This window comes from Eutrema salsugineum, unplaced genomic scaffold, assembly GCF_000478725.1.
Source record: "Eutrema salsugineum unplaced genomic scaffold, Eutsalg1_0 scaffold_19, whole genome shotgun sequence".
NCBI lineage: Eukaryota > Viridiplantae > Streptophyta > Magnoliopsida > Brassicales > Brassicaceae > Eutrema > Eutrema salsugineum.
In genome coordinates this window covers 1215808-1233272 of record NW_006256838.1, presented here as the reverse complement: position 1 = coordinate 1233272, position 17465 = coordinate 1215808, and the positions used below count along the sequence as shown (strand labels likewise).

General features: G+C 36.7%; 5 protein-coding genes and 1 non-coding gene across 8 annotated transcripts; 3 read left to right on the top strand and 3 right to left on the bottom strand.

Annotated features, from left to right (window-relative positions):
- Window positions 1-701: 701 nt before the first annotated feature.
- Window positions 702-2570, bottom strand: LOC18020118 (pentatricopeptide repeat-containing protein At3g60050). The gene is made up of 2 exons (XM_006402565.2): window positions 2392-2570; window positions 702-2303 (listed from the first exon to the last, which is right to left on the bottom strand). Exon 2 carries the CDS (start codon window positions 2264-2266, stop codon window positions 836-838), a length of 1431 nt encoding a protein of 476 aa, XP_006402628.1. The 5' UTR covers window positions 2267-2303; window positions 2392-2570; the 3' UTR covers window positions 702-835.
- Window positions 2571-2961: 391 nt separating this feature from the next.
- LOC18020117 (major facilitator superfamily domain-containing protein 12) lies at window positions 2962-6435 on the bottom strand. The gene is made up of 13 exons (XM_006402564.2): window positions 5888-6435; window positions 5475-5690; window positions 5315-5384; window positions 5011-5207; window positions 4823-4898; window positions 4650-4733; window positions 4469-4548; window positions 4251-4377; window positions 4106-4165; window positions 3958-4008; window positions 3703-3861; window positions 3483-3615; window positions 2962-3363 (listed from the first exon to the last, which is right to left on the bottom strand). Exons 2-13 carry the CDS (start codon window positions 5627-5629, stop codon window positions 3182-3184), a joined length of 1374 nt encoding a protein of 457 aa, XP_006402627.1. The 5' UTR covers window positions 5630-5690; window positions 5888-6435; the 3' UTR covers window positions 2962-3181.
- Window positions 6436-6572: 137 nt separating this feature from the next.
- Window positions 6573-6654, bottom strand: TRNAS-GCU. Its single transcript has one exon. It is a non-coding gene; the product is annotated as a tRNA-Ser (tRNA).
- Window positions 6655-7591: 937 nt separating this feature from the next.
- Window positions 7592-9277, top strand: LOC18020116 (E3 ubiquitin-protein ligase RDUF1). Of its 3 annotated transcripts, none has more exons than XM_024157012.1 (3): window positions 7592-8680; window positions 8776-8860; window positions 9201-9277. In XM_024157012.1, the coding sequence occupies exon 1, from the start codon at window positions 7697-7699 to the stop codon at window positions 8621-8623; it is 927 nt and encodes a 308-aa protein (XP_024012780.1). In that variant the 5' UTR covers window positions 7592-7696; the 3' UTR covers window positions 8624-8680; window positions 8776-8860; window positions 9201-9277. The 3 variants fall into 3 exon arrangements, with proteins under 3 accessions (XP_024012780.1, XP_024012779.1, XP_024012781.1); XM_024157011.1 differs by having other exon boundaries at window positions 9167-9273; XM_024157013.1 differs by lacking the exon at window positions 9201-9277 and having other exon boundaries at window positions 8776-9165.
- Window positions 9278-10778: 1501 nt separating this feature from the next.
- On the top strand, window positions 10779-11228 carry LOC18020115 (VQ motif-containing protein 18). The gene has a single exon (XM_006402562.1). The coding sequence runs from the start codon at window positions 10779-10781 to the stop codon at window positions 11226-11228; it is 450 nt and encodes a 149-aa protein (XP_006402625.1).
- A 1742-nt stretch (window positions 11229-12970) lies between these two features.
- On the top strand, window positions 12971-16868 carry LOC18020114 (citrate synthase 5, mitochondrial). Its single transcript, XM_024157010.1, has 19 exons — window positions 12971-13021; window positions 13121-13183; window positions 13357-13398; window positions 13557-13622; window positions 13909-13974; window positions 14072-14185; window positions 14293-14356; window positions 14503-14585; window positions 14678-14730; window positions 14823-14900; window positions 15003-15131; window positions 15287-15329; window positions 15500-15586; window positions 15774-15875; window positions 16107-16214; window positions 16303-16353; window positions 16438-16511; window positions 16610-16661; window positions 16776-16868. The coding sequence occupies exons 1-19, from the start codon at window positions 12971-12973 to the stop codon at window positions 16866-16868; spliced, it is 1419 nt and encodes a 472-aa protein (XP_024012778.1).
- The last annotated feature ends 597 nt before the right edge of the window (window positions 16869-17465 follow it).

The window sequence follows — 17465 nt, the reverse complement described above, 5'->3', positions numbered from 1 at the left end:
GAGAGAGCGGGATTGAATAGTAAGGTAATCAATTTGATGCCTCTGTGTATTTATAAGCCCTAATTTTCAAAGTCGGTGGGAATGAGAATTATTCAACACTCTAACAATTCCTTTTTGAATAAGGAAATATAGTTATTTATCACAAAAAAAAAAGGGTAATTTCGGTCGAGTAAAGTAAACCAAGCTAAACCGGGTTGATTTGATCATAGACCCAATTACAATTACAATTACAATTTGCTGAAGACGAAACGATTTTAAAAGCTTTTGTATAGAGTCACTATCACAAGAAAAGAGAGGAATTAACCTTATAAAACATTATATAATGTAGGTGAAATCGACTCACTAAGGTCTGAACTCCAACCGGACATCAATGTTTCTTTGTGTATACACTTGATCACGAGAAGCACTTGTTAAACACTTTAAAGTTTATACTATTGTACTTACTATTGGATAAATAGATAAAAAAATTCTTTGGATGTATACACTTACTATTAGAACAATCTACTGCTTTGATATCTCACCGACTTCTTTTAATATTTTCTTTCTCCTTACAGAATACTAAGAGGTTTAAAAGTAGGGGTTATGTAAGCTTCTTCTAATTTAGCACCGGCTCTTGACTCTTGAGTGCAAAGTGTAGAACGTGCCAATTTGAGGATAAGAAAACAAAAGGAACATGAAATCAGACAAAAACTCTTCCTCCTCAACCGTCTATTACTCTTATCTGGAACCACTTTTTTCTTTCTTCATTGCCTAATCTTGTTGGAAAAGAACAAGAATATAAATGTTACAAAAATCGGTAAAGAAGAAAACAAACAACAAAAATTATCAAAAAAACCTAACTTCTCCTATATTTCATCATCTTTGGAACTAAATGAACATAATGTCCTTTCTTGACCATGTCTCTTATTACCTTGCGAGCCTCTGAAAGCTTCCCTGCCTTTCTTAAATAGCTCACCAATGTACTATACACAACGAAATTCGGGTTACACCCTCTGGATTCCATCTCTCTTAGCAACCAACACGCCTCTCTGAACTCTCCCGCCATACACAACCCTCGAATCATCGAATTGTACGTGAAAACATTCGGTAGTTGCCCTTTTGTTGTCATCTCTTCGAACATCTCCTTAGCCTTCTCGAGCTCTCCAGATACAACATACCCTGTGATCATCACAGTGTAACAAACAACATCCCGCTCGCACCCGAACTTCACCATTTCATCTAGAAAGTACTTGCATGCTTGTAGATTCCCTGCACGGCTCAGACCATCTATCAGAGTAGTGAAATGGATCACGCTCGGGTCGATCCCTACTTCCTTCATATGGTTCAATGTAGTAAGAGCAGCGAGCGGTTTGTTTCCTTTCCCCAAAATGTGCAGCAAAATGTTGTATGTATAGAGATCCGGAGACAAGCCATCTTGAGCCATCTCATCAAACAGCCTGTCTAACCGATCCATTTTCCCTAACCTATAGTTTGTCCACATGAGGATGTTATAAGTCAGAACATTTGGCGAAAACCCGTCTTGTAACATCTGCTCGTAAACCCACTCGATCAATTTATACTGTTTTACACCTAGCAAAGAATTCAAAATCGCGTTATAAGAGTGTTTGAAAGGCCTGTAGTTGAAAGTCTTCGACTTTATGAACTGCACAACGGCTTGTTTCGCAAGACCTGCTTCTCCGCAGCTACAAATCAACAGATTAAACGTTCTTGCAGTTGTCGGGTATCCGTCTTGAACCATCTCATCAACTAATCTCCACATTGCCTTATACTCTCCACACTCTGCAAATATCTTCATAAGCAAATGATAAGAATTCACCGTGTGCCTGAAACATTCCTGTTCTCCAGACCACACGAAGAATCTGTAAGCTAGTTTCGCACATCTGGTCTTATTGTCATAACCCAAGTTCCTCAAGATCCCTACAAGTACCTCCCTCACGAGAAGCCCTGAGACTCTAACGTTCAACTCATCTAAAGCTGACTTTGTATTGGATCCAGAGTCATCTTGCTGTAATGTCTCGAGAACCCGAGACGCACTAAGCTTGGCACTCTCCAAAAACCTACTCCCAACAGAGACTTCTTCTCGACCGATGCTTTCGTGATCACTTATACTAGTTTCCTCCTCAAATCCACAATCCAAATCTAAATTAGGAAACCCAATATCGGTTTCATCACCACCGAACTTCCCATTACAGAATTTCCTAGAGCTGAAGAGAAAGCGATAAGCTTTACGAACTACATTTGTGCCGAAAACAAGTGCCAAGTTCATATCTGATCTCAATCCCCATTATTCTCAGCGATCTTTCCTGCAAAGACACAAAAAAATAACTTCCAATTTCAAAATGATCCACATTCAAATTAACCGGAAGAAGGAGATCAAATGTTGTTCCAAACCTGGACAGTCAAAATAGCAGAAAACAAATGCTTATCTAGCTCGTCTAGAAGACGACCTTATCGGATTCATCGGTGAAGATGGCTCCAGGGCCGATTTTTAGGGTGTGACTGACTGCAATAGGCCCCAAAAATTAGGGTTTCTACTTTCTTTCTACCGGAAGAAGAATGCTTACACTAGTGAAAGAAAAAAAAATGGTAAGAGCAACAAAAAAAAAACGAAATAATTTTTTTAATTATTATACTATTTAGAGCGTAAAATATGGTCTGTACCCGACCCGGCTGACATTATAAGAAGCCCACAAAAAAAAGTATTTCGTGGGCCTAATCCAGAACAATTTGATGCCAACAATCAAGTACTATCTAGTTTTAGAACTTCCCGTACAGTGTGCTCACTGCTCAGGGTATTTTCCTGGTCGGATAATATATATACTGTTACAGTTACACACTATTTTGAATTATATTTCCAAAACATTTCCTTTGCAAATTGTATACACACTATTTTCTCATTTTTACATGCGAAGTAAACTCAAAATGCAAGGCAAACCGGGAAAGAGTACAAAAAACAATCAATCAATCAAACCCGAGAACCCAGATTTAGACCCAAATTTCTTTAAGATACAAGTAATTGCTGTCACAGTGTGATATATGCTTATGTACAAAAATCATCGTCTAAAGAATCTGGGGAATCCCGTATGTAGTAAAAAGATTCGTGCAGCTGAAATCAAACATGTTTAAAAGGAAACGATCGAAGCGAGCATTGTGTTTTTTAAACCGCAAAAGACTAGTATTGTCATTCAAGTAGCGGCTCAAGCAGGGGCTTGGATAGTGACCCAGCAGCTTCGAGCTCCATAAAGAAGGTTACAGCGACACCAACAAATGAGCACAAAGCTGGAACAAGGCCTAAACCGTATCTCGTAACCGAAAGGTAAACACTTTGTTGGTTGTTGTTTAGTTGGGTTCTAGGTGAAGTACCTGCAAATTGCAAACCAAAAACATTTCAGAAGAACCCCTAAATACAGTGAGAAATGATTCAACTTTATAGAGCCATGTCTCATCATGAGCTCAAATTGTATGTAAAAAAAGGAACTTACTTTGGTGTGACTGAAGAACATATAGAGCAAGGCCGCAAGACATTTTGTCTAAAAAGCTTAACGAGCCACAGACAAATGCGCATCCACCGACTTCCGCACCAACCAACACACTCTGCATACTGATTGCTGTAACCTGTTGAATTGTATAATCAGCGGCCGATAATTAAAAGTTGGATTTAGAACTGATGGAGTTTTCAAGTAGGGAAGTATCAGTTAATACCATCATTAATGCATTAGCGATGCCAATAAAGACTGATATCGCATACATGAAAGAACTTATGTCTCTAGGCAAGAGAAGGATTGCTGCACCACAGAATATCCAGATAATACCACCAGCAGAATAATACGCCTTCAAGCGTTTCCCGTTCCACGGAATCTCCTGCAGTTTTTACACGCAAAAGCAATTTACACGGGAGGAGAAAAGAGAAGCTTTTGGACATTATGATTGAAGAACGGATATGTGAGAATGTGGAACCTGAAGCAAGACCGAAACAACGAAGCTGCAGATATAGATAATTGCAGGAACCTGAATAATAACCATTTCATCAGAGATGTAATTTGATAAAACTAAAATGATCATATGGAAAAGAAAAAAAAATAAGATCTTTATTTGAATATATTACCAAAGCTTTAGCGGATTGATCCATTTGCAAATCATCGATAACGAAGAATGCAAGATATGCCTGAGAAGGTTGAATGCAACACCTGGTGTGAGAATTTATGCCAATATGAACATAAACAGAAGCAAGAAAGAAAGCAGAAACAGACCTGAGAAACATTCAATACTAATCGAGTGAGAAGGTAAACCATAGCCACTTGATAGTATAGAAGTTTCCGAAACCAATAAACCCAAGGTATTCTTGCTCGGCTAGTTTCTCTTAAGTCTATCCTCAGCCTTTCAAGATCAAGATGCATATAACATTCATATTACTATACAATTCTCTTGTTAAAAAATAGAGTATTCAGATAATTGAGCACACACGTACCTCGGCTCTTTTGTCCCCATAAGAAATATGACCACAAAACAGCATCCGATTGTGATAGATGAATATGCAATCCAGCGATACTGCAGAGTTAAATAGAAAACATGCAATCAATATTGAAACACACTTACTCCAAATCTCCAATATATGTACATAATATAGAAGCCAACACAAAGTATGAAACCTGGGTTTCGGTGTTCTCTTTCGACCCAGCCTTGATAACACCGAAGACTACTAAAGCAATCGCATATAAGCCCAGATTAGCAACCTGAAAATTAAATCAAGAAAACCGATCTGGTCATTGTTAAATAAAAAAAGAGCAGATTTGGTAAACATAGATCAGGGAAAGAGCTTGACCATAGTAAACGCATTACGGCAGCTTGTTAAAGCTACTCTGCTTGTTGAGTTCAGTGAAATGCAATTAACCATAGCCCTGAAGAGTAATTAAACAAACACACAGACAGTCACACACACACACACACACACGCAAGCAAAAATAAGTGAATGATATGGAAAGAATTTGAAGTGAAAGAGATGAGGTTTACATGTGGGAAACCTGAGTAGCAGCCCATCCTATGTTAAATATAGCTGCAAACATGCTATAGGAGAAGGTTTCGAGCGTTAAAGAGTCGTTATGGAGGATCGAACAAGGCAGACAACCTCCGAAAACCGAGGAAAATGATATAGCAACCAGAATTGATCCAGCCGCATGCCAAATCTTGAAATGCCCAAACCTATCTATCTGCCATAACCAAATTGTTCTAACTCTAGTTAGATCAACCCAAAGCTGAAACAACAAGCTAATAGCTTAAATCAGAAACAGAGAAGTGTCTCAAGTTTTGACGGTACCAATTCACCAGCGAAGATAGTAGCAAACCCATCAGCAACTTGGCCAGAGAGCATAACAATTGCAGCATCTCTACAGAAGACAGAAACAAAAAAAAAGGATTTTTTTTAAAAGATCATATATCAAAGGCCAGAATTACATGAAATTCAGATGCAATTTTACCTAGGGGAGAGGCCGATTTGGGTCAAGAATAGGAGGAGGTAAGTGAACCAACAAGAAGCAGTAATGTCATTAAGCATATGCCCAACTCCATAGAAGAAAACAGACAATCTTCCAATGGGTTTTGTGAATGGATCCTCCTCACTTCCTCCGGCCATTTTCTCAATTTCTTCGAAATTTGGCAGCAAAAAATGAGGACTTTTTTTTATCAATCTACACCTGAAAAGCCATAGCAATAGACTATCAAACAACTCGATAAGATCGAGTGTGCATCAGAAACAAAAGAGAGAGGGGAATTGAGATTTCAAACCCTAAAATCGAAAAACATAAGAACTTTCAGACCAGAAAACAGAGGAAAGGGGATATTTCACACGCCTAAAGAGATAAAATTAAAAGCAAGGAGCTTATTCTCGTACCCGGAACACAGAATCAACTCCAAATCAAACCCTTGTAATGAGAGATTGATTTAGAAGACTCCCCAAAAGCAACAGATTTTTATCCCCAAAAGGAGGGGAAAAGTTGCATAAAGAGGACAGCGAGAAGCTGGTTTCATTTTGTACACTCTTCCCACTTCCCCAGATATCTTTCTTCCAACGTCATTATGTGCTCATACGACGTTTTCTTGGGGTTGAAAACTCGAAATTATTAAACAAATCTTTGGAAACTGAAAAAAAAAATTATAAAAATTGAAGTGATCAGAGAGAAGGAGAATGGATAGTCGGGGAAATCAAATGGTCATGTTTGGGGTTTTCCAGATTTGGTTATCGCTTTATGGTTGAAGTTTTGAAGGTTTGCTCAAAAGATCAGTGGATGGGTGGAATCTCGAGAGCAACTTGTCAGAGATTCTTTAGAAAAAGTTGAAATCTTCCTGTTTGTTGGCACTGGAATCTATTAACGTACTTGCAAACTCTGGCCCATACTTTGATCGGATAAGAAAATCAATGATAAACGGTGCGATTGTGGTTTTGGGATCTCTCTGTGTTAAATATCTTGTCTCAGTTGTCTTTCTCCTTGAATTTATTGCTTACACGAGAAGGCAAGTTGCAGCAGTAATTAAAAGCGAGACGTAAATTACACAAATCAAATCTCAAAAAAAGGTATCGTCGCCTGAGAGATTCGAACTCTCGCGGGGAAACCCCATGTACTTAGCAGGCACACGCCTTAACCACTCGGCCAAAGCGACTATTGTTGTTGATGCGCTTATTATATTAATAATTAACTTAAAATTATTTTTTATATATCGTGTAACTTAAGCCGGTACAACATGTTAACTATGTCAAAATATTCAAATAAAAATGTACTGATATTGTTTTTAAGAGATCACATGACTTAATAGTTTAAATCCTTAGTCTAATGTAAAAATATTTCCCGTACTGTTGCGATACAAAGTTTACACCCGTGCCTAATGCAAAAACATTTCTGGTTTGATTAGTAGCTATAAATTATAATACAAAATATGAAAATACACCACATTAATAGATATCACAGCGATACATAACCGTTACCAAAAAAATGTTTCACACATAGTTGTATAATTTTCACTATTTTATTACAGTTTTTTACTATTTAATTTTGTAACCGCTTACCACTTTTTCTAATTGTTAAGAAACTCATACTATTTTAAATTACTAATTAGACCTCTCTTTTTTTTTTGGTTTACCGCTAGACCAATATGACTCCCACTGTCAAAGTACATAAACAACTATTCGGCGAAATCACATATAACAAAATGCCATCTTAACTATCATCATATATTGTATACATCATACGGATTTGGTGCATGTAGCAACAATGAGACACCGATTGTACTACTATAACATGTTTAAGATAACTATCATTCATATATATGAATCAGTAAACGATATTAAAAACACAATCTTACATTTCAATAAGAAAATTGTGTAAAACAAAAGGAGAAAACTGTTTTCATGGATGGATAACAAAAAAAAGGAATGCAAGACTTAAGACTTGAGAGAATAGAGAGATAGACCCACTACCAAACCTTCCGAATAAAGCCAAGTAAATGGTGGGCCCTTTGAAACCAACTTTAATCCATTCACTTTTTAAAATAAAAAAGCTCCAAAATAAGGGCCTTACAAAGGCTTTTAACCAATCATGGATCCATTATCACTAGTACACAACCACAACCACTAATTTCCTTTTTTTTTCTTTTTTTTTTCGGATTCTCTCTCACTCGCATTCTCCGCAACCACCACCACTTCTCGATGTCGTCTTCCATAACCACCACCACCACCACCACCACCATCCACGGCGAGCCGGATCGTCGAACTTATTGGTGTCACGAATGCGATATGAGTCTCTCCCTTCTCTCTTCATCCTCCTCCGTCTCCTCTCCTCTCTTATGTCCTCAATGCCGCATCGATTTCCTCGAAAGCATGGATGACGAATCTCCTTCTACTCTCTTTGACGTTACCATCGGTGATTTTGAAGAAGACGAAGATGGAGAACACGATGACGACGACGATGATGAAGAGGATTGGTGTTTCGTTGATCCAACCGTTAATTCCGACGATAATTTCCTCCTCGATAGTCCTTACCTCCACCGTCTTCTCCGCCATCTCGCATCCGAGAATTCCGGATCTTCTTCTTCTTCATCCTCTTCTTCTGCTTCTTCGTTATTGAAATCTTCAGACATCGATTCGATTCCTACGATCCAGATCTCGTCCTCCATGCTCTGTTCCACCGATGATGACGACTCACCTCCCGATCCAGAATCCGTCTTGCTCTGCGCCGTCTGCAAAGAGGATTTCTCCGTCGGAGAATCCGCTCGGAGATTGCCGTGTAGCCATATATACCACTCCGATTGCATCGTCCCTTGGCTCTCGGATCACAACTCGTGTCCGCTCTGCCGATTCGAGCTCCCCACGGCGGCGAGCGTGGGAACCGGCGGTTCTGAGGCTGACATGAGGATCCGACTTTCGGATCTGGCCACGATTGTCGACGGAGACGAGGAAGAAGACGATTGGCTTGGAATCAGAAACGCGTTGAGACGACTCGCTCGTCGCCATGAGCAGATGAGATTGGGAGTTGGAGAGATGGAGAGAAACCTGGCTCGGACGGTTTCAGGTCTGGGAATTGCTGTGAGAAGAGAAGAGATTGAAGGAGAGAGAGGCAACACGACGCCATCTTGAGAAAGCTATATGCTTTCAAGTTTCAATAGCTGAGAAAGATTTCAAAATCAAATAATCGTGTGTGTTCTTGAGTTTTTTTTCTTCTTCTTCTTCTCTGTTTTCTGTTTATTTACAGATTCGGCTTTTTTAATCGATTCTTGAATATGTCACAGGAACGAGAGTTGTTTCATGCTCATGGTTTTTAGTCAATCATTCTCTCTTATTTCGATGCAATAATTGATGAAACAAAACGTAAAGGTAATGATTGTTCTACGTTTTTCAATTTCTCGAGTATTATTTCTCTGACGATGTTATCAATTCTGGTAAAATGTAAATCTACTCAGTCTAATCGGAGTACTACGAGTATAGAACTCAAAAAGATATACTAGTCAACACAAATCTCACTCGATATGTTTTGGGCTTTGATGGTTAAAACTAGATATATCATGCATCTATTCACTTTTATTTTATTTTGCTTATAGTTCTGTTATGGTATAGAATTAAAGGTGTTGTTGAGATCCATGTACAACTCTTAAGACATCTATTTATATGAATTGTTTGTAGTGAATTAGTGATGAATGACCGTGGTTATAAGCAGATATATTTGAACCCGACCGTTGTCTACCCCAAGTGGTAAATCAACTGGCCACCCAAATTCAAGCATTAGAGACAGAGAGAGAACTACGTAAGGATTCAAGAAAATTACGAATCTTAGATATAAAAAAGAAAATTATGTTCAATTGTTCATGATCAAAGATTTTGTTGTTTGGTTCTTCATTTGATTAATTAATGATGACTACGCTAGATCATTAAATTGTATACATTAATACATACATGGTATAATACTTCCTAGTATATTTTTTTCCTAGACTAGATATGACGATCGAGGAGATGAAGTCTACAATCCTCCCGCGTATAACATTAAACAAAGACTGAAAAATATGGTTTTTATCCTTACAATATATCATACAGCTACTTACATACAAATGTCAAAACTCTATAAAATTTATATAAAACCAAACACGCTAATGTCAAATATGTAATGATGTATTCTATAAATTAAATAATTTTGACCTTTTACTGGGCTGATGCAACATTCAAGTAGTGAAAAAAAAAAAAAAAAACTCGGTTGATGTAAGTATAATAAATTAATAATTTGAAAGCTGTTGACAACTAAAAAAAATAGTAATTTGGATAATGGAATTGTGCGACCTCTCCGTATGATTATCGGCCGTTGTGTTTGTTTGAACTTTTAATAATTAATCAAATCAAACAAATAGCCTTGCACGTGCACAGTTGAAGGACATATCATGTGTGGCGAGTGTCTGTCGTATTTGTTAAATTGTTAGTAGTAGGTCACATTAAATCTGCTTTTCTTGGTCGGTTTTGGCTAAGGCAGTACGTGTGCCACAGAAGATCTGAACGTTACTGCTTTCTCTATATGCATATATACTATTTACAACATGAAGTAACATCAACGAAAATGTATGTCTTATACATCCAATACATCAACCTAAAAGACGATAAAAACTACCTTAGACCATAGTTCCATAAATAAATAAATAAATAATTACATATTCCTCTGTATGTTCTGTAAATAGAAATTTACAAGTAGAAGTAACGCTATTTCCAGAAGCCATAAAAGAATATTATGCCGACAATCAACATATTCATAAATAAAACAAAGTCAAATTCGCATCCAAGGGTAACGAAACTCGATAAGCTAAGTCAATTCCACCTAATCTTAAAATAAAACATTGCTCACGCCATCTACTTTATGGTTTTTACTTGTTTATTGATTTTTAAAATACATCAGTACTTGGAAATTCATTTGATTTCGATAGCGTAAAAGAAACAGATCATTCTCTTGGGAATTTTTACAGTTAATATATTCAAATCAAATTGTTCTTATGTGTGTAATGGAGGGCAGGTCCATAGCTATCTCGTCCTATACTTCTTAGCATTTTCATATTCAGTTTGTAGTTAATAAATGTTTTTTTTATTAATGTTTTTGACCAACCAACAATGATATTGTATTTAATTGTGTATTCTATATCATCATATCCACACAACTTTTTGTGTATATATACGCAGATAATCCAAAAGTTTGTATATTATCTCTTGAAACAATACAGAAACCTCCAAAAAAAAAAAACAAATCGTTTCTTTTGTCTGAATGGTGAGAGATTCAGTGAAAACTGAGTACGATCTTGATTATCTTCCTCATAAAAGCTTTTATGGAGATTGTTCAAAAACTTTGGTTCCCATGAACAAGAACTCCCAAATAATTACCAAGATCAAACCTAAGATCCGTATCATCCATATTTTTGCGCCGGAGATTATCAACACCGACGTCAAGAATTTCCGTACACTCGTCCAACGTCTGACCGGAAAACCGGAGATCGCCAAAACCGATTATAAGAAAAAATCAACGAGAACAAATCAAGAATCCGGCCAAGAACATACAGCGGAGACCAACAGGATTCTAGGGAGCCACGTGGTGAAGGAAGAATGGGGATCAGGTTCGAACACAAACACTTACTTTGATTTAGACGGTTTGATCGATCTTGATCAAGACGACAACATATTCTCAAGTCGATGGTTTGATCTTCAACAGCAAATTTAAACTCCGACACACCTTGCCTTGCATAATCTTTAGGGTTTTAAACTAATGTTGATTCCTATTGGTTCTGATGATTTAATCATTTGTTCGGTTTGGGATGTAACAAGACATGGTTTGAGGCATAGACCAGCGTGATGCACGAGGTTGAGAAGAAGATTATCATTTAGGTAGGACCGTAGGAGGTATATACATAATTTGTATAGCTATACGTAAGTTTGGATTTTTTTTTTTGGGGTTGCCCTTTAATTTAACTTGGTAGACTGATTTTTCCAGGAGAAAAGAGAGTTTGAGTTTTGATCTCCGATCAGGCAAAAGCTCTACTTAAATTTGGTGTAACACGTTGTACTAACGCATGCGTGTATTGATTCTTTTGATATATTTGTGATTGACTTTAGTGTTGCGCAAGTTATATATAAACGTGAGAATATTATTGCGATTGAATTGTTGTTAGTTTTTCTTTCATAGATGGGTCATGATTTTTAGAAGGTAATGCTAGGTCTGACTTTTTTTCTGTCAAAGTAAAAGAGGTCTGACTTTAATAGATAAATGAAAAAAGTTCTGTTTTCATTTAGCGATACATACTTTTCGGTTTTCGGTTTCTCAAAACTTTAGAATATGGAAGGTGGAAACACAATTCATAAATATAGACATAAACATAATCAGTAGCATACAGTTGCAGAAGGTTTCACACAAACTGCGAATACCGATACGATATAAATAATATGATGTTAAGAATAGAAATTGAAGCATCTATAAGGATTTGAATAAACATAAACAGTAGAATTATGTGGAAAATAATGTTTGTCCTTTTTACTTTTCTTATTCAAGAAGTTTTATTATTCAATAAGTAACATGTCTATCATGACATGTATGGTTTTAATATTATTTTAGCTAGATAGGTTTCTTATATTTAATAGTTGGGTTACATCATTGATCACTCAATAGTTATTTTAAAAATAGTGCCAAAATTTACTAATGGAGAATGAAAAATTTCAAACCGCCCATTCGACCTAAATAATAGAATAACGAATACTTTGCTTTGTCTTTTCTTTGTGGCTTCAAGAAATTGTTTCTTTTCTGAAAATATATAGTTATTCGTTTGCCATTTTTTTTACTTTGTCCAATGAAACAAAATGTTTTAGTTTAGAGCAAAAATACATACCCTTTTAACTTTTAAGTTTACCAAACAGCTAGTTTTATTAATGACCTTTATATTAGGCGTTAGAATCGTTGCGGATGCTTCGATTCTTGCGAGTCACGGACTCGATCGGACGAAATATATAATAACATAACGAACCAAACTGAACCTGGCTATAAACCGATCGGTTTTTGTTTTTGAGACTGTAATGAATTGGTTTATTATTCCGGCTTGGTAGGAAGAAACCGTGTTTTGGTTTAGTTTCTATAGTCTTTTCCTAGCATCTGGTGATCAGAGAAACACTTGTTCATCACGTTGCAAAGATTTCTCGATATTCCGATTTACGTGAATCATTCGAATCTCCGGTAAGATACTATTTCTCGTTTCCTTTGTGTCTCAATATATCGGAGAATTCTGTTTTATTTTGTTTTGTTTCCCCGCCGGAATCTAAAAATCTCCGGTAAACCGGATTCTCTGTTTGTGTTTCGTAGAATCATACGTAATCGCCTTTTATTTCTGACACATTTTGGTCAATGTACATTGCTTAGATTACTAACGGATCATTTTTGTTTGCTAAAAAATGGTAATTAGGTGTGAGTTTTGAAGAATGGTGTTTTTTCGCGGCGTATCGGCCATTTCAAGCATTCGGTCTCGTGTCGTGAGTAGATTTAGCTTACCCTTTTTTTGTATTTGTTTCCGCCATTTTTATAAAAAAAAAATGCAGATCGTTTGATGATTGGATCTAATATAGCTTCAGGGGAAGCAATCTTCACTTAGCAACTCCGTGAGATGGCTGCAGATGCAAAGCTCTTCTGCATTGGTAATTTTAGGTTTTCAGTTTGAGATGAAAAAGTTATTAAATTTTGAATGTAAATTGCTTGAAACAAAGTGAAAGTTTGTTTTTTTTTTTTCCCGGAGAATGTTCTTTTTTCCCATCTCATGATTGATTTTCGAGATTTGTTGTTGATGTTGGTTCAAAAAATGGCAATGCAGGACTTGAAGTCGCAGCTGCAAGAGATAATCCCAGAACAACAGGTTAGATGCTACTTTTGTTGTGTTTCACTGAATTTGTATACTTTTTCGTTTTGAGTGATTGACATTTGTTTCTATGTTAGGGAAGACTTCATTCAGTGAAGCTCTTTTCTCTGTTTTAGTTGCTGTGTTACTCTCATACACAACACTTATAATTTCAGGACCATCTGAAGAAACTGAAATCAAAACATGGAAATGTCCCAGTGGGAAACATCACTGTAGATATGGTATGAATTCTAAGAGCATCAGCAACGGTGATACTTAGCCCATTTTGCATCGATGCTTAGCCAAAAAAAAAATGAAAAAAGTAATTAAAATGAAGAAGCGATGCTTATTTGAGACTCATAAGCATCGATGTTTATTGAATTTAATAATATTTAATAGCTAAGCATCCCAAAATCAGTTGCTCCATTGCTGATGCTCTAATGATTTTTATTTTCTTTAGCCTTCTCATATATAAATATACTCACTCTATATATTATTACTCAATTTATATTTGCAACCTTTGTGAAGGTACTTGGTGGGATGAGAGGGATGACTGGATTACTCTGGAAAACCTCATTGCTTGATGCAGAAGAGGTATATAATATGGATTTTGTTCATAGATATAGAAGATAACATATGCTCTTGCCTTTGTTCATAGAAATATAATATATGCTCTGATCTCTCATTTCAGGGGATACGCTTTAGAGGCTTGTCGATTCCTGAATGCCAAAAAGTATTACCTGCAGCTCAGTCTGGAGGCGAGCCCTTGCCTGAGGGTCTTCTGTGGCTTCTGTTAACTGGAAAGGTGTGATTTTCTTAACATTTGTAATCCAAAATGGTTACGGCCATATATCATACCATTTTTTAATATATGATCTTAAATTATAGCTCTCCCTCTTTTCTATATACTAGGTGCCAAAGAAAGAGCAAGTTGATGCATTGTCAAAAGAGTTGGCTGATCGTGCGGCTGTTCCAGGTTCATACTTTGTAGTTCACCACTCTGATACCTTTGTTTTGTGACCTCTGTTGCAAAATAGCAGCTGATGGTAATTTTGGCCAAAGCTGAATTTTATGATGGTTGCAAACATACAAACTCTAGCTTATTCTTAACCTCCATTGCAGATTACGTCTACAAAACTATCGATGCTTTGCCTTCTACAGCTCATCCAATGACTCAATTTGCTAGCGGTGTTATGGCCCTCCAGGTGGATGGTTCTGTTCTTTACTAGTTTTGTCTGTGTATCTTTTGAAGTAGTCAATTTTCAGGAGTGTCATAACTTGTTGAATTGTTTTCCAGGTTCAAAGTGAGTTCCAGAAGGCATATGAGGAGGGTGTTGTTCATAAGTCAAAGTATAAACTTGATCAATATTTTATAGCTTGTTCTTTGATTGGCTTACATAGTAGCTGGAACCATAAAAAAAAAAGTGAGCTTTGCATCGCAGGTTCTGGGAGCCAACCTTTGAGGATGCCCTCAACTTGATTGCCCGTGTTCCTGTTGTAGCTTCATACGTTTATCGGAGGTTAGATTTTTATGCCCTTTTCCATGTTGTGAGCTTCTGGACTTGGGGGTTTTTTTCTTCCTTGTTACTGTTCTTGAATATATACTCTAAGTAACATTGCAGGATGTTTAAGGATGGTAGCATCATTCCATTAGACAATTCTTTGGATTATGGTGCAAATTTTTCACACATGCTGGGATTTGATAGTCCTCAGATGAAAGAGCTCATGAGGCTTTATGTCACTATTCACAGGTTTTTTTTGCTGGTTCTTTCCACATTTGTCTCATTAAACATAATCAATAAGCTAATGTTTTCTTTTAGTATATTTACAATTATGTTTTTACAACTATTTATAAACTTCTATAGCCTGATCAAGTGTTTTTTCTTTCCTACTGTTTTTATTTTAGTGATCATGAAGGTGGAAATGTTAGTGCTCACGCTGGTCACCTGGTATGTCTTGCTACTTGGTTTTGTCATCAAGTGAATTTTATTTTGTTTTTAATGCATGATAGTATATGATATCATTTTAATACATGTATGTTCTTACTCCCAATTATTTGAATTCCTAGCGGTTTCTGATGGTTCTGTTTTGGGCTAATAAATGATATTTACTCATTTAGGTCGGGAGTGCACTTTCAGATCCATATCTTTCATTTGCAGCTGCGTTAAATGGTTTAGCTGGGCCACTCCATGGTTTGGCTAATCAGGTACCCACCTTATCCCTGAATTGATCTTATATTGCTCAAATCAACAAGTATATTATAGAAGAGTTCCAAGAAATTTACTCTTATGAGCTGCTAAATTTCTGATAATATTGTGGTACAACTGAAAGTTAGAGGTGATAACAACTGAGAATTGAATCTTATTCTGTTACTCTGCATGGCCTTGTTGCAGGAAGTTTTGCTATGGATCAAATCGGTTGTCGAGGAATGTGGGGAAAATATATCAAAGGAACAGCTAAAAGACTATGTATGGGAAACGTTAAACAGTGGCAAGGTAAAAAAAAAAAAAGTGCTCTGCTTTGCCTTTAGAAATTATAAAGCTAACGTGATCTTAATGAAAGTTAAGTTATTGATTGATAGAGACAGACCATATGTATTGACTGCTAGTGATGACAAGCCAACTATTCTATATGATTAGTGAATAAAAGTTTGGGGTTATGTTTTTGATTTGTGAGGTTAGTCTAAGAAAGTGCAGGGATATTTAACCAATTTTTTTTACTTGCAGGTAGTTCCAGGATACGGACATGGTGTTTTGCGTAAGACGGATCCAAGATATGTATGTCAAAGAGAGTTCGCCTTGAAGCATCTACCTGATGACCCTCTTTTTCAACTGGTAACTTCTTTTTTTTTTAATTCTAATCTATGTGGTCATGTCTATTAACTTTTCACTGGCTCACATATATATCATTTCAACTCGATAGGTGTCAAAGCTTTATGAAGTTGTGCCTCCCATTCTAACCGAGCTAGGAAAGGTACTATTTCCCATCATCACTTCATGTACTACCACATTTCTCATTCTCATTGGTTTTATTAAATCTTGAAATCGCTGTTTACAGGTCAAGAACCCGTGGCCTAACGTTGATGCTCACAGCGGAGTGCTACTGAACTATTATGGTCTAACCGAAGCAAGGTAGAATTCACACAGTCTCATCTCATGTGTAAGTGTGACTACATAAGCTTGCACCTTCTTTTACTGAAGAGAGACATTTTTTTTGGGGTCAAATGTAGATACTACACGGTTCTTTTTGGCGTCTCAAGGAGTCTTGGAATCTGCTCACAGGTTCATACATACATATATACATGCATTGTGCTATAGTATATTCGCATTTAGTACAGATCATTAGAGCCATCACAATAAACTCAAACTTGTCTTCTCGTCTTCTTTTGGTTTCAGCTGATATGGGACCGAGCTCTTGGACTACCACTTGAGAGGCCGAAGAGTGTAAACATGGACTGGCTCGATAACTTCATGCGCTTGAGCCGCTGAGTTACCCTGACTGAGTCGGTCAGGGTTCATTCTCTTTCTCTCCTTCTCTTCCATTTGATGGGGTAGCTTTTATCACATTTTGTCAGAACGTGTATACATTTTTTTTCGGAGGCTTCTTATTGGTTCTTCCGAGCACACAATAATATCAACAATTGAATAAAGGATCCTACACTAAAATTAAACAAGTCAACCCACTGGCTTAAGATCCATGGATTTGCTTTTATTGGTCTTCTTAAGTCAAGAGTAAACTACGACTACGAGGTCGCTTACTAAAACATAAGAGGACTAGAGGAGTCGTTGAATCCTACTTTTTAACTTTGTGTGTGTGTGCGTGTGAATTAAATTATTTGATTTATTTAGTGATGGGTTTAGTTTAAAAAGTTTGAAATTGTTCCAAAGCAAGATCCATGGATTTGCTTTTATTGGTCTTTCTTCTTTTTTTTGGTAAAATGCTTTTGTTTGTCTTCTTAAGTGAGTGAGTAAACTACGAGTACGAGGTGGCTTACGAAAACAGAAGAGGACTAGAGGAGTCGTTGAATCCTAGCTACTCTTTAACTTTGTGTGTGGGTGAGTGTAATTTAAATTATTTGATTTATT

Bases quoted from the DNA above. Each gene is read 5' to 3' on its own strand.
- LOC18020118 (XM_006402565.2), bottom strand. From the start codon at position 2,266: ATGAACTTGGCACTTGTTTTCGGCACAAATGTAGTTCGTAAAGCTTAT.
- LOC18020114 (XM_024157010.1), top strand. From the start codon at position 12,971: ATGGTGTTTTTTCGCGGCGTATCGGCCATTTCAAGCATTCGGTCTCGT. The intron at 15,132-15,286 runs GTTTTTTTTGCT...TTTTTATTTTAG, and splicing joins CTTTATGTCACTATTCACAG to TGATCATGAAGGTGGAAATG. The intron at 15,587-15,773 runs GTACCCACCTTA...GCCTTGTTGCAG, and splicing joins TCCATGGTTTGGCTAATCAG to GAAGTTTTGCTATGGATCAA.
- LOC18020116 (XM_024157012.1), top strand. From the start codon at position 7,697: ATGTCGTCTTCCATAACCACCACCACCACCACCACCACCATCCACGGC.
- LOC18020117 (XM_006402564.2), bottom strand. From the start codon at position 5,629: ATGGCCGGAGGAAGTGAGGAGGATCCATTCACAAAACCCATTGGAAGA. The intron at 5,208-5,314 runs GTACCGTCAAAA...TGGTTATGGCAG, and splicing joins CTATCTTCGCTGGTGAATTG to ATAGATAGGTTTGGGCATTT. The intron at 4,166-4,250 runs GTCTGTTTCTGC...CAACCTTCTCAG, and splicing joins TAGTATTGAATGTTTCTCAG to GCATATCTTGCATTCTTCGT.
- LOC18020115 (XM_006402562.1), top strand. From the start codon at position 10,779: ATGGTGAGAGATTCAGTGAAAACTGAGTACGATCTTGATTATCTTCCT.